The 15,706-nt window shown below is 37.5% G+C and overlaps 1 protein-coding gene across 2 annotated transcripts in view; it reads left to right on the plus strand.

The window, feature by feature from the left end:
* PAPOLA (poly(A) polymerase alpha) overlaps nucleotides 1–15,706 on the plus strand; it is a 42,383-nt gene that overhangs the window by 9,642 nt on the left and 17,035 nt on the right. For both annotated transcript variants that reach the window (XM_083436086.1, XM_083436087.1), the window contains exons 2-12: nucleotides 783–956; nucleotides 2,942–3,008; nucleotides 3,491–3,572; nucleotides 5,272–5,381; nucleotides 5,691–5,744; nucleotides 7,095–7,206; nucleotides 8,184–8,273; nucleotides 8,371–8,509; nucleotides 9,983–10,055; nucleotides 11,658–11,778; nucleotides 12,814–12,898. In XM_083436086.1, coding sequence (XP_083292212.1) covers nucleotides 783–956; nucleotides 2,942–3,008; nucleotides 3,491–3,572; nucleotides 5,272–5,381; nucleotides 5,691–5,744; nucleotides 7,095–7,206; nucleotides 8,184–8,273; nucleotides 8,371–8,509; nucleotides 9,983–10,055; nucleotides 11,658–11,778; nucleotides 12,814–12,898 — 1,107 coding nt within the window. The remainder of the gene's footprint in view (nucleotides 1–782; nucleotides 957–2,941; nucleotides 3,009–3,490; nucleotides 3,573–5,271; nucleotides 5,382–5,690; nucleotides 5,745–7,094; nucleotides 7,207–8,183; nucleotides 8,274–8,370; nucleotides 8,510–9,982; nucleotides 10,056–11,657; nucleotides 11,779–12,813; nucleotides 12,899–15,706) is intronic.

Raw genomic sequence — 15,706 nt, forward strand, 5'->3', positions numbered from 1 at the left:
TTGCTGGAAACTGAGATGGGGAAAGTGTTCTTGTATTCAGTTCCTGCTTGCAGGTTTCTCACAGGCATCAGGTTGGCCACTGTGAGAACAGGATGCTGGACTACATGGGCCATTGGCCTTATCCAGCTTGGTACTCTGATGTTCTAAGGCTTCATGTTTTTCTAAACAGTTTGCAGTTACAGTGTGATCACATCTTACACAGGGGTTATGTTCTGGGGATGGCGTGTACACACAAAAATGGGTGTACTCAAACTGCCTCCTTGAAACCATCTCTGTGTGAACACAGAAAGGGCCTTGTCCCCCAAGTGGAAATGACACAGAAAGTGCTTTTAAGCTCTCTGTCTTGTTTGCATTCAACTTACAGAATTTCAACTAGATGACCTTCAATTACATATGGTTGAAATTGCATGAGTGAAATGCATACAACATGCAATGGTACTGTGCCTGAGTCTGCAGTCACTGTACAAAGTAGGTCAGTTTAATTCCATATAGTCGTCAAAGAGCTCAATATAAAGGACCACACTCTTGTACTGTGTTCACTAATCTGGAAGGTTTGCTTATTTACCATATTTTAACTACCCTGATTATGAACAAAGCAGAGTTGTTGGCTATTGTTAAGAGGTTGTTAAACCAATTTAAGTAACTATGTTTTTATAGTATAGAAACAGCTGGACATGTGCCCAAGTAAACACTTTCATTTTTTGTATTTATTTTTTTTACTGCAATGAATGGATTTGTTGATGTTGCATCTCTCTAAATTTTGTCTTACTTACCTTTATTAGTCCAGTTACAACCCAGGGATCACAACAGACACAGCAACCACAGAAGCATTATGGCATTACCTCACCTATCAGTTTAGCTGCCCCCAAGGAGATTGACTGTGTTCTTACTCAGAAATTAATTGAAACCCTAAAACCCTTTGGTGTCTTCGAAGAGGAGGAGGAACTGCAACGCAGGTAAATAAGACATTTATTGATACATAATATATTGTGGAGAGGTGACAATCCATACTGGGGTTATGGAATCACAAAACATTGAAAATAGATCTTCAAATTATTTCAGGTCCCAGTAATAGAAATGCTATACAATTCTGAACAATAGCTTGATATTCCATTAAAGTGTGTCTTTTAATTTGTGCATGAATCCAAGTTTCTGGAATGTCTAGTGTTCATTGATGGGTTATTGTTGCAGCGTAGTTGTTGTTTCTGCACAGCCAGCTCCCATGTCATGCTAGTAACATCCAGGAATTCCATAGCACAGGTGAATGACATGATTACCTTCTGTGTCAGCAATGTGTCAATAACACAATAATCTATTCTAAGCTGTGTGAAGTGGGAATTGCATTAATTTTTGTAAACCACTCCTGAAATGTTTTAGTTTTACTTACTGCTTGGAACCTCCCTTTCCTTCCTGTGGAAATCTCTAAGGCACTAACAAAATGGAGGAGGGATTTGTACTCACAAATATTTGTGTGAGAGGGTATCATAGAAATAGTAGTACATAATATTTTCAACAAGTGGGACTGCAACAGAATGATGCAGCATATCGTCCCTCCTGAAAGCAGTGCTCTTGTTCTGAGTTCCAGTCAACCATTACCCCTAATCCAAGGACACTCCACCTTTCTTCTCCACATGCCCCCCCTCTCCCTGTTCCATGTTTATTTTCCCTCAGACACTCTGTGGTGACTTAGCATGTTTAGTCCTCATTGGGTTGTTGAAAAAGGGTGGCCCTGTCATTTCCCCCCATATATATTGTACTTCCGAAAGTCTCAAATACCCAAGTGTGCTTTTATTTCCCTCTTGTTTCTCAGTGTCACATTTTGGTTACAATTCTAACAGCGTTCACCACCTGAGTTTACTAGTAAAAGAAATAATAGAATAGAGCATTAAAAAATGATGCAGTTGTGTGAAATTTTATAAATGAAATCTTAACTGTATCCAGTAATTTTGGTTTGGGGGTTCTTGTATGCTCTTCTCACTCAGTAGCAGTTACAAAATTGGGGAAATGTTGAGTATTTATCAAAATTCCAGACAGGTGTTTTATCTTTATAGTAAATATAAAATACTGCAAGACTTTGAGCTGTATAAGGTGCTGAATTTTGCTGCTTAAGTTAATGTTTGGAGGAAGGCATTATTTTGTGAACAGACCATATCAGGTATGTCCCGTCCCTGTTATTGTCCCCTCCTGCCCACTCTGCCAGCATATGATGGGGTAGAAAAGGAAGCCTTAGTAATTTGGAACCCTTGTCTTCCAAATACTATTTGGTCAGTATTGTAGCTTACTCTAGCCACTAAGCTAGTGTAGGCAGTGCCTTTAGCTTCTTGGATTTGTGCATGGAACCCGCCTATAAAAGTAGGTGCCAAATATTCCACGGATGAAAATACTTTCCTCCTAATATCTATTAAATTATAATTTGAAGTAGTGGTTTAATTGATAAAGTTTTGAAAGACCTGGTTCAAATACTAGCTCAACTATGACACACTTTTGTTGACCTTGGGCCACTTATCTCAGCTAATCTGCTTTGCAAGTACAATGCCAAAAGGCCCCTGTTATTGTGTCTTTAACTCAGTTTGTTCTGCATCTGTTAGCTGCTGGTGGTTATCTCCATTTCTTGGAAAGCTTCACTGGTGGGTTTCTGCAGCTCAAGCTGCTGTGAAAGGCACAAGAGCAGGTTAGGCCATTTTTTTCTGGTTGCCATCCTTGTTGGGCAGCTGCTTTGAGGAATATATGTGATCATGTATGCCTCACCCTATTCCTTTGAGAAATGGTGGGATATAAATTAAATAAAATCAATAATTTCTGGATTAGCTTTGACAAATTACTTGAAACATTCTCCAGCTCCTCTGCTAAACTCTTAGTTCCCTTTTCTGTGATAGGGAGTTTAAGTGCCTTAACCCAGTTTCTTCATTGTGTGTAATTTATTAATGTGTTCCATCAACAGAATTCTAATTTTGGGGAAACTAAATAACCTAGTAAAGGAATGGATACGGGAAATCAGTGAAATTAAGGTACGAATTTCTTTATTCATGTAGATGTACATTAAGACTTGTATCTTTAGCTGTGCAGAATGTTAAAGCCACTGCATTTGGCATTTAGCAATTGACATCAGTGGGAGAAAGATTATTTTATTTGTGATCCTTTAACACAGTCTTGCATACATCGATACTTAGCTGTTAAGCAGCCAAATATGATGTTTAATTAGATTTGTAGAATATGCAGTTTAATGAGTGTCTGCTGCATCAAGCTTAAGCAACTGACTGTTTCTGTTGATAAAACTAGCAGGATGCTATAGTGTGACAGCAAATTCTCATAGTGGCTTAGCAATGATAACTAGCTAACTTTCTGCCCTTACCTCTTATCAGTGTGCCACAACTGAAATAAGCTCCTATCAGTAAGCTTGAAGCCAGCGTCTAGGGTTTGAAGTGTGCTGCTATTTCACTGGTTCTGCATTGCTTATAAAAATTCAAATCCTGTGTTTGCTCCCTTTTAGAATCTTCCACAGTCTGTAATAGAAAACGTTGGAGGGAAAATTTTTACATTTGGATCATATAGATTAGGTGTACATACAAAAGGTAATGTGTCCCTAATATGTACCTAATATTTTATACATTTATAAAATATGTTTGCTTAGTTGGTAGCCAATAGAAGTATAAAAATTCACTAAAGATTCACTATAAAACCTTTTACGATTCTGCTGCAAGTGACATCGATGACTGGCTTGCACAGGAGACTTGCCCTCACACAAACATGTGATTAGGAAAGGATGATCGCTAAGGGCTGTACCATAGCAGTCATAGCAACAACTGGTTTCTGTGACTAGCCATACCTCCAAAGCACAACGGTCTCATAGGTAGTTCTGTCTACACCATTTAATGTGATTCCATTAAAATTAATTATTTTAATGTGATTACATTGAAATTAATTATGGTTTTTGCACCACCACAGTTCAGTAGAATGCCACTCCTGAAATGCAGTCCTAGAAGCGGAAAAGGAGCTCATCTTATGATGAGGGAATGTTCCTCCACAGTTGGATACATTTTGATAGCAACTCGTTTGTGTTTGTGGGGGGCTACTATAAGTTCTGGTATAATATTAGATACGTTTTTAAAATGAACTTAGAATGAATTAAATTCTGATTAAATATTAAAAGCCTCTGCAGACACACAGAAACTGCTAGGATGTGATGCTAAAATAAAAGTATGCCGGGACCTGACACTAGATGGTGGCAGGGTAGGTGCTGGTATTAATGCAACAGAGCTCTCTGCCCTTCCACAGCACACCTGCGCCTTGCAAGGCAATGAGATTAAAAGTATATTTCTGCCTTGTGTAGTTCAGGCCAGTCAGAACTACAGAGGATGGTACTGTCCTTCAGTATATGTTATTGTTTGTCAGGAGCAGAGTTGGGGCTGCCTTTTCTTGGTGGCCATTGTATACTTTATGTAATCTTTATGTAATCTTTAGTTGTTTGGTACACTAATGAATTTATTAGCATTCATGTTTAATGCGATATGGCCTAATTGCCACTCTATAATAAAAATATCCTCAACCAGTGTCTGCTGCAGGCAGGTAATAAATTAAGAGTGAGGAGTTTTCAACTTGTATGCTGTGCTACCTCTGGTATAGATAAGAAGCCTAACATTGAAGCACCATTATAGTTTCATATAAACTATTGAAAATTGTGAACTATATTTGCTTATATTAAAAAAACACTGCTGCTTTCCAAAAGTAGCTCCAGTGCAAAACAATGTCAACTAAGTTAAATTGAGCCTTGTTTTAACTTATATTTCCATTATCAATTATATCTTTGTAAGTTGAGGATTATACTTGTGGTGGTTGATTTCAAATGGTAGATTTCTTGAAGTGGAAGCTGCTGTACATACTGAGTGAAAGAATGTACAGTCGTACCTTGGTTGACAAACGGAATCTGTTTGAATTCTGAAACCATTCAAACACCAAGGTGTGGCTTCTGATTGGCTGCAGGAGCTTCCTGCACTCAATCGGAAGCCACATTGGACGTTGGGTTCCAAAGAATGTGCGCAAACCGGAACACTCACTCCCAGGTTTGCAGCATTCGGGAGCCAAAATGTTCGAGTTGCAAGGCGTTCCTCAACCAAGGTATGACTGTATTTCAATATGATATTACCATTTTTAAGTGCAGTATTTGAAAGAATCCTGCAATAATTTCTGTTCAAAACGATACCATTGCACTGTTGCCTCTTTTCTGGTAGGCTTTATGTGGTAACTAACTCTGTTTATTCACACTTCTTTTAGGTGCTGATATTGATGCATTGTGTGTTGCACCAAGGCATGTTGACAGGAGTGATTTTTTCACCTCGTTTTATGAAAAACTGAAACTACAGGAAGAAGTAAAAGACCTACGGGTATGTAAATTACTCTATCTAAAGAAAGACATAAGTTCCCAAAACGTTACGATAATTGTACATTAAGAACTGAGTTGATTATAGGCTGTTTTAAATAAGCATAATGTTTCAGTGATGTTGGAAGGTTATTGTAATATCTATTTCTATATTGGAATCCAATTTCTGATAGAATTGCTTGCTGTTGTAAATTCTGGTTGGCATAGAATTAGAGTTGAATGGAATAAAAAAGCTATCCTAGCCAGGCCCTTAAATAGTTCCTGTTGAAGATCAGGTATGAGTACTAGTCATTGTAAAATATTTATTTTTCAGGCTGTTGAAGAAGCATTTGTTCCTGTTATCAAACTGTGTTTTGATGGAATAGAGGTAAGAGTAATTAAGACAGCTTTTGCACCACCATCTGTTCACATAGTCCACCATCTAGTCACATAGTCCACACTGAGGCCATTCTCACATGGAAGTTATTTGTATGAACAGTTGTTTCCTTTTAAGGGACATATACCTTGCAACGGTAACTTGTTTTTTAGTGACTGCTCAAAAAATGCTACTTTAGTCATGGAAATTGTGGCATCCATTTCAGATTCTATTTCAGATATTATTATTGTGCAGCTTGAAGCAGTAGGATGCATAAAAATTGACCCCACTTGGAATAAAAAGTGTCCAGACCCATCCACATATACAGTCCCCAGTACAGAAAGATGCTGCTGGTTGTAGCAGCTCATTCACAGTTCATTGCAGTCCCAAAACGTTTGCTTGGGGTCTATTGCCAAGCGTGAAATAATGTTACTGATTAAATGCATTCTTCCCATTGCTGCACACTAAAATGCTCCCCAATTTGTCAACAATATGTCTTACATGCTATGTAATACCTTTGTAAGAAAAAGATCGTGCTGCAGTTAGCTGCTGCCTTTTGTGTTGTTGTTGTTGCTGCTGCTTCTGCTCCCCTCCATTAGTCTCATACATGCACAACAGGTCAAGGTTCAAGTGGGCAGCCTGGCCGAGTGAGCCGACAGGCAAATGGTCAAGTAGAGCAAGTGAGCAGACCGGCTTTCACACACTCACTGTTGTCACTATTACCGTGATAGAGGATGAAAGTCTTTCTCTGCTTAGTCCATCGCCACCAGGAGGAAGTGTACATTTCAAAATGCATGATTGTTGGTGGCAGAGCATGGTGAAGGAGTGAAAGACTTTCCTCTTCTTTTCCCTTTTTTCTCTAAGTGATGACAGCAGCAGGACCTTAGGATTTGGGTGAGCTGCTAGAGGAGGGGAAGTTTGGAGCAAGCAGTGAAGGGATGAGGATTGGGCAATGGTGGGAGTAATGGGTAGGCAAGGGTGGGTTTAAAGGAGCTGGGAGCTTGGCAGGTGAAATGTAATTGGAAGGAGGGCAGCAGTCCCGAGTTCATTAATATGATGCAAACTTGTGTCCTTGGCAAATCCTTACTTTACTATGAGGGGTAAATGAGGATTCTTTTTCTTCTGTCTCATAATTAATTATAAAGCAGTGGTGACGCAGCAGTTTAAATTTGCATCCAGTGTCCAGAGAAGCAGGTGATCCTGAAATCACTGGCCATACAAACTGAGAAACTAAGCAGCACTGTCTCTACAAAGTACATTTTGTGGACTTTTCTTAAAAAAACACCACAACAGTTCGTAGACTTAATGATTAGCATAACAATGGAATAACATACTTCACTTCTTTGTTCTTGCTTATTTTAGATTGATATATTGTTTGCCCGATTAGCACTTCAGACTATTCCTGAAGACCTAGACCTTCGAGATGATAGTCTTCTTAAAAATTTAGACATTAGATGCATACGAAGTCTTAATGGTAAGTTATAATTTCATTTGGTATTCTTTTTTATAATTGAGAAGGTAGCTTTTTTGAAACTTCATACCAATATCTTCTGTGGCAACAGAAGATACTGCATATTTCATTATTGCATAATAGTTGTTCAGCATACATTGATTAAAAGTGTAATAATTGTTAAAGTAGCTGTCAAAACACTGTTTAGAGGTAGTTTTAATGACATTGTTGCACACTGCAAGAATCTGAATTCTGCTGACCTTCCTTTGCAAAGATAATTAGTCTGTTCAATGTTAACCATAGACAGAATTAAGGTTGATTGATGTATAAGTGTGTGTGTGTTTTCCCGTTCCTTAATATGGCTTGAGGCAAACATACATATCAATCTATGCAATTTCAGCTCTTAATTTTGTTCAGTTACAAAGTATCTGAATTTGTGCTTAAATCAGACAGTTCATTTAATCTGTTTGGGTTGTATCTAAGAGTTGTCACTCAGCTGTCAGAGAAATTGAGAGAGAAAAGCAATCTTGGGGATCCCCTGCACCCCCCTCTTCTTATATCTGTGTCCCTCCCAGTTCCACTGATGGAAGCCTTACTGTCAGCTAAGCAAAATGGCTAGATATAACCCTGTGTATCCCAGTCCCACAAACAATTTGAGATAACATAAAGTAGTGCAATAATTTGCAATGGGAGTCAAGCAAGGGCTTAACAAAGGCATAAATTCTCATTGATACGGAATGGTGGAGGTGCTTGATGTGACACAGAATACTGTGACAATTGTATATGCTGAATTACCATCTTTCAGGTTATAGTATAGCACAATATTATATTTTGATCTTATAACCTTTATTGTGTATAGCTTTGTATTGGTTAGGCTAAAAAATAATTAGGCTAAAAAAGACCCCTCTTCTGAAAAAAGCAAAGTAATCCCAAAACTCTCCAGTTTCGTCTAATGTCTTTTCTTTAATATTCATGATGGAAAAATGGTTTCTGTTTTCTAGGTTGCAGAGTAACCGATGAAATTCTCCATCTAGTACCAAATATTGACAATTTCAGATTAACACTGAGAGCTATCAAACTATGGGCTAAACGTAAGTGGGGTTTTACAAAATGGATTTTTAAAAAATGCTTATTTCCAGTTGAATGAAAGTGACTAAAGTTGTCTTGTTTTTATCTCTACAACAACAGGGCACAACATCTATTCCAATATACTAGGTTTCCTTGGTGGAGTTTCCTGGGCTATGCTAGTAGCAAGAACTTGCCAGCTTTATCCAAATGCAATAGCATCAACTCTTGTACATAAATTTTTCTTGGTATTTTCTAAATGGTATGTCTTTTTAGATTACACTAAAATAAAATTTATTATAGACCCTGAATTTTAGTGTTGTTTCTATGACATTCCTTCAGATGGTGTCAGGTTAACAAGTTTACTCATAGGAATATTAATCACCCTTCCGAGAAATTGCAAGACACTTGTCAGGTTTTATTTTATAGTCCTCGGTGCAAAACATCTACTTACATTATGTGAGGCACTTAAACACATGAGCTCTTGTGGAGCTCTGGCCTTTTTGCGTGGCTCTATCCATTTTAGGGCTAATTGAGCAAAGGGTCACAGACAGCATTCATACCTAGTCTGAACGGGTTGGTGTGTTAAAATGGGAACTCTTTAAGGTGAACAGCATTTCCCAGTTCATGTATGATGTGATTATGCTACATGTTTAGGGGAATATCTGGGATAAGTGAACTGCCTGTCTTCTAAAGCACAAAAAATATTTTGCATAACTGGAATTATTTCCATATACAAGAATTAACAAATTTCTGCATGTGCTCTCATATAGAGATGAGATTTCAGATTAAAAGTGCAGAGTTCATTGCACAACACATGCTAGCTGCCAATAATCTGAAACCTTCTTGGAACCTTTGAAGATTTGATTTTTCTAATGTTAATTTGCTGAATTGGATTGATAGTAGCACCTTGGCTCATGTGCTGCTGCTGCATGGTTTCTCTAGGAAAAACTTATATGTTTGGGGGAGCTGTGCCTGTAAGAATACTAAATTTAAAATGTACATTGCACCGATGCACTATTGGTACACATGGTTTCAATAAATAATCCGGCTGTTCCAAATACTTCTAAGGCCTAAGACAAATGGGTAGCATAGTGTGTGTGGAGTATAATCTAGAGTGGCACTTCAAACTTGCAATTAGGTTAGCTTCTTAAAACGAATAACTTTATGGACAGAATAGCTGACGCATTGAAGATAGCATTTTTTAAAAAATTAATACTTCCTATCAGTCCTAGGATCAGTTTGCACATAACACCAGTGTCCAAGTGGCAGGGGGTCTCTTAAGCAAAGACACAATTTATAGGGAGACATTCTACATGCATTTGCCAAATTATGTGGAGTGTCCATACTATTGGTATCTTGCTGCTGTCTGTTGTTACCCATCCTGAACATGAGGAATGAGATGGATTCCAAATATTCAAATAATGTTCCCCATAAATATTTCTAGCATAACAATAGCCCTAAAGAAGTATGCTCTAAAGTGTATCCATTTGAAGATGAATGGCTAAAAACCAAACCTTAAGCATTTGTCAGTTAAGTGCTATGAAAGTTGTTTGGATTGAAGGGAATAAAACAAAATCCATTCCTTAAGAAAGCTGGTTAGGCAGTTTTCTTTGAAAAAAGCTTCGTCTGATGCTGCGTCTGGTGTATAAAATGAAGGCTCACATTCAAACATGCTTGCTTGTTGTTATAAATAAGTGCTTTTCTTACTCAGTGCTACAATCTCTCTAAACAGGGAATGGCCAAATCCAGTGCTATTGAAACAGCCAGAAGAATGCAATCTTAATTTGCCTGTATGGGACCCAAGGGTTAGTGTATTATTTTTTCCCCCTATAAGATCAAACTGCTTAAAACAAATTGCTTAAGCCCTAAGGAATCTACCTTTGTTACAAATACAAATACTGGTTAGTTTTACAGCACTTCTATACTTTCTCTGTAAAATGTAGGCTGTCACTTAATTTTGTCCCAAGTTTTTACTTGAAGCCTTCTCCTCCCCCCACCCCCGTTTTTGGCCTCGGGATTTCTCTTTTTTGCTGTAAAATTCCCCAAATGCAGTCTTAAAAATGTGAATACAGTGGTAACTCCAGTTGTGGACAGGATCCGTTCCAGAGGTCCGGTCGGATCCTGAGGTGTCCGCAACCTGAGGACCACTTCTGCGCATGCGCAGACTGCTTCTGCACATGTGCGTGGGGCGAAACCCAGTAAAATCCAGGTTTGCTGCGCACGCATCCCGAAGTTTATGTAACCAGAGGGTTACGTAAATGGAGGTTCGACTGTATACTTAAATTGGGTATTGCATCCATTTATTCACTCTGATTTCTGTGATGACCATAGAAATTTGGGCCAGTACTGTACACTTATGCCATAGGTGTCTACTCTGTAGGCAGGTGTTTATACTAAACCAAGAATAGTAAGTAGCTTTTCTGCCATTAGTTTTTCCCATTTTTCCTTTAGAAAACTCAAGTTACTTTCACGGGACTCCCAGTAATCTGGCACTGATTAGGGCCACATCTCCTTAATTTCAGCAGTACTATAGGATTACTTGCACCTGGGCTCCTGCAAGAATTACACGTCATGTATTATAAAATAGGGTATTTTTCTCCCTATTGAATGTGGCTATCACAATCGAGTTCTGGGCTTGCTGAAACCCAGTTGGATATCAGAATTGTGACTACACAGTGCGTGGAATCGGAGCCTGTTGGTTGACCAACACAAGCAAAAATTGGTGTATATGAAGACTGTACAGTTCGTTTTCAATAAAAAGTTTACTTTAATAAAAGCCCACATCAGATGTTATGATTGTTTTTTGCCTTGTTATCCTTTGGCATATGAGCAGTATGTAACACAAGTCCTTTGTACTCCAGTAGCTAAAGAAAACCATGTAAGGAAATGGTAGGGTTTCAGCTTAAAATAATTACAACTTTAAAAGTATTGACATGCATCTGCACATTTCCTTCCTTCATCAAACATACTGTTCTTAATAAAGGATATGTTAAACACATTTGATCCTGTTGGGTGCTTAGTTTTTTATTTTTACTTTTTTTGAATTGGCCTCTTCATGACAATTAATATACTACAGGAAAAAAATGCACTACATATTTCAAAAGGGTTGCGAAGCGTAGTGTGCCTGGTAATAAAGTTCTTCATGTATCAGTCAGGTATCACTCCAGTTTCATAATTATAGACAGGCTAGCATTCAGTAAAGGTGCAATTGGAAAACAGATAATTAAGTTTAATCTGCTCTTAAAAATATGTCACTTTTCCTGAGTTTGAAGTAGGCTGCCAGTATTAATTACCTCACGGACGTCACTAGTGGTATATAACATAGGGATTTTTTTTTCAATGGACAGATCCACATTTTTTAACTTAAATGTGATTGAAGGAAACTGATTGGCTGTTATTATATGTAGGTAAACCCCAGTGATAGGTACCATCTTATGCCTATAATTACACCAGCATACCCCCAGCAGAACTCTACCTACAATGTGTCCGTTTCTACACGTATGGTGATGGTTGAAGAATTTAAGCAAGGTAAGGAATTCTGAACATCTATTCCCGAAAGAATGAAAATAGCCCTCCTTAGATTTTGTGTGTGTTGATAGTTTGGATCCAGGCATTGTGCTAATGCTTATCTAGTAGCTTTTTCTAATTGTAAAGGCTTTTAGAAATAGCATTTCCAAACTAATTGGAAAGCAGAAATTCTTAAGTGTGGCTTCTTATCCAGCTTCAGCTTTTCTGGGTATTGCAGTAGCCCAGTACTCTCTTTGCTTATAGCAGCTGGGAATAAATATATGGTAGTTTGGAGATACTGGGGGGAGAATGGGTTCTTGGAAACTTGTTCCACTGGTAAAATGCTGGTCAGAAAGGACGCCTAAGACAGTTTTAGTACTTGGAAAGATGGTGTTGTCTCATAATTATTTTAGCCATAATTGAACACGATAAGCAAAACTTGTTTAAACGCCACTTGTACATAGCCCGTATAAATGAGGTGTTTGAAAAACGTATTTATTTGTTTGCTGCCTTGCGCTCCTTTGGATGGAAGGGCTGGTAATAATTTGAATAAATAAGTAAATAGTTCAGTGATACCATTCATAATGTCCCAGGTTCAATTCCCACCACTTCCTATTTAAAATATATATATATTTTCCATTTGGAAAGATCACGGCAGAGAAAGAAGCTTTGGTCTGAAACTTTAAATAAACTGTAGTTTGTTATTTCTCAGTACAGAGTTGTATACCACCATCTAACTTAAATTATGAACAAACTTTCAAAATTATCTCCATATGGGGCAGGCTGATAGCTCAGGGATACAGCACTTTCTTTGCATGTAAAAGGTTTCAGGTTCAGGATCTATCATTTCCAGGTGAGGCTGGAAAGCTTGGAGGGCTACTTAGGCAGTCAGAGGTGACATTGCTGACCTAGGTAGGCTAATGGTCTGACTCATTTGGCTTTCATTGGGTAGCTGTATTTTCATTTATATGCTCTTAACTCCTTGTGTTCAGTAAACTGTTGTTCCGATGAAGAAAATAATATATGAAAAGGCTGAAATGTGTTTTTATAATTCAGGTCTTGCTATCACAGATGAAATTTTGCTGAGTAAGGCAGAGTGGTCCAAACTTTTTGAAGCTCCAAACTTCTTTCAAAAATACAAGTATGTATTTTATGGCATGAAAGATGTTTTATGAGTATCTATTTTAACACTTTCACACTCATTTAAACTGGCTAACTTTACTAGCAATAGTTATAGTGGACAGATGTGATAACACTGTTTTGCACGACATTGATCAAATTTTACCTAAATATGATGGGACATGTATGCATTTCATTTGAATGTAAGATGGCTTCTAATCATTTACTAGTAAAACACTTTTTAAAAGTTACCCGCTAAATGCAAGCACTCTCTTCTGGAGGATTTCTTGAGACTTGCCAGGTATTTTAAGAGTTCCTAATAAGAAGAAAGCTTCTTGACTGTTTCTTGTATTTGGGTGGAAGTTGTAACATAGTTTATTTTATTTATTTTTAAACTTACCTTATTTGCCCTTGGTTAAAACTGGTCAGATGGCCACTCCAAGCTGAAACTTAAACATTTTCTGTATTGGGTGGTTATGTATTAATCTAAACAAAATGACAATGCAGCGTTTCACCCATTAAAAGAAGACTGATGATCATGATAATGCGTCTGTGTTTTGATTCCTCTAACTCTTTGCATTACAAATGCTAGAATCTTAAACAAATTTTGGGAGGCTAATCCACTTTGTCTCAAAATGGAAAATGAGCATGCACACCTCTGGTATTCCAAGGAATATTGAAGATGTTTCTCTTAACACCTCATTTTGACAAAGTGGAAGGAATGCTAGGACTAATTTATCATGAAGTAAACCTTTCTTATCCATCAGTTATAAATGATATGAGTGTCTCAATTGTCATAGGTTTCTTAATTCAGGTGCTGCATAGATTAAAAAAAAACAAAAACAAAAACCTAATTGCAGTAGGTTTTCTGACCATCAAGGAAGAAAAATGGATTTGGTATACATTTAGTGTTATCCAGATTTTGAAATTGAAAGGTTGGATAACTAGGTCATGAATACTTTGCCCAAAACATAATATTCAGTCTTCTCCCTGTCTGGTTCCTATATGTGTTGTCACTTATATAGCAATATAAGCAGAAATTTCATTACAATACAGGTATATGTGAAAGAAGTTACGTTAAAATCCATGATATTAATTTGAGAAGATGTTTTAGGATCCTGCCAGTGCTAAATCACCTTCTTGTCTTCCAGCCGATGCATGAAAGATTAGCATACACACATTATTTAATATTAATTTCCTTTGGTAAAAAAAAACACAACAACATTGTGAAAAAATGAAATAAAGTAGCCTCTAAGTATATTTGGGGGTTAAAAACAGAGATCTAATTGCCAGACCAGCATGATCAGTGGCTGTAAAAAGAAGGCTAATGAGTCAAATGCAAAATGTTGATGACTAGGTGTTCAATCAGGAAAGGGAAGCCTGTGGCATTCCAGAGATTGCTAGACTATAGCTCCCATTATCCCTGATCATTAGCATTGGAGGCTGGAACTAATGGGAATTGAAGTCTAAGAACATCAGGAGGATCAGTGGTTTCCCATATATCCATTAAATTAAGGCAGCAAATAGCAGGCCAGCTAACAGTTTCCATCAAGGAAAATATTTGTAATGATATATGATATGATATACTATGATATATGATAAATCCATGTCCCTGACTCTTGACACCATTCAAAAGGTCAGAATCCAGAGAGTCCCAAGAGTTTGTGTATACCAGTGGCACTCTGGACAGCAGCTCCCCTTGCAGTAAAGGATGAACATGAACTAGTCTGCTTTTCCTCAATTGATTCACCAAAAAATTCAGAATAGGAATTTCTAGATGTCGCCATATGATCACTTTAGAAAGGTCTGTTTAAAACAAACAAACAAAAAAACCTTTGGGTTCGTAATTACTCTAGTAATTATTCTGTAGACTTATTAAGACATTTATATACTGCTTAATTATTCACATTTCTAAGCTGTGTACATAAAACCAATCCACAGAAAATGGGTCAATAAAGCAGTACAAATTAATCATAGAACCAAGTACAATCTTAAAATGCCTGCTGGAACAAGAAAGTCTTAAGTCATGCGCTCTCAAGCTCAGCAAGGAGGGTAGCCTATCTAATCTCAGTTCAGAGGGAGTTCCACAGTCTTGGATAATGGTTTGATAAATCCTGGGTTGTAGAGTTGGAAGGAGACCCTGAGGGTCATCAAGTCCAACCCCCTGCAGGAATCTCAACTAGATCATACATGGCAGGTGACCATCCAACCTCTGCTTTAAAACGTCCAAGGAAGGAGAGTCCACCACCTCTCGTGGGAGTCTAGTTATAAAAATTTGAAGCCCCAGCCCTGACTACAGTGTTGGACTCCAGCTGAAAAACCTACATGCCAACTAATAAGAAATCCAACTGTATTGCTTGTCCGAGTTGTCTGCATTTCTACAAATTATGCTGACTGCAATCTAATCTTCAATAAACTGTTGTGCACACTAGATCCATAATTTATCTAGATCAGATTTTTTTGGTCAGGGTGTTTGGTAGCTACACATGGAGCTAAGTAAACCATGTTTGTTCTCCAAATGCCAATTTCTCATCTGTGTGCTTACAGAAACCAGCTAAAGCTTAACTCCAAATGTTTATGGTTACAATAGAAACAGTTTGATTGGCCTATTTAGGAGACTGGTATTTAAAGTTGCAGTCAACAAAAAACACACTCTTAAGAATCACCATAATTTTAATTCCACCAGTATTCATATTGTAAAATGGTTTTCAGAAAGTGTCCTTTGCCCTTCAGATATCATTGCAAATTATTTCATACTGTGACATAACTTTATTATAAATATAATGTATAAATATAAATATACTAAATTATATTTATTATATTCTGTTGG

Source organism: Podarcis tiliguerta, assembly GCF_965153285.1.
Source record: "Podarcis tiliguerta genome assembly, chromosome: 1".
Classification (NCBI taxonomy): Eukaryota; Metazoa; Chordata; class Lepidosauria; order Squamata; family Lacertidae; genus Podarcis; species Podarcis tiliguerta.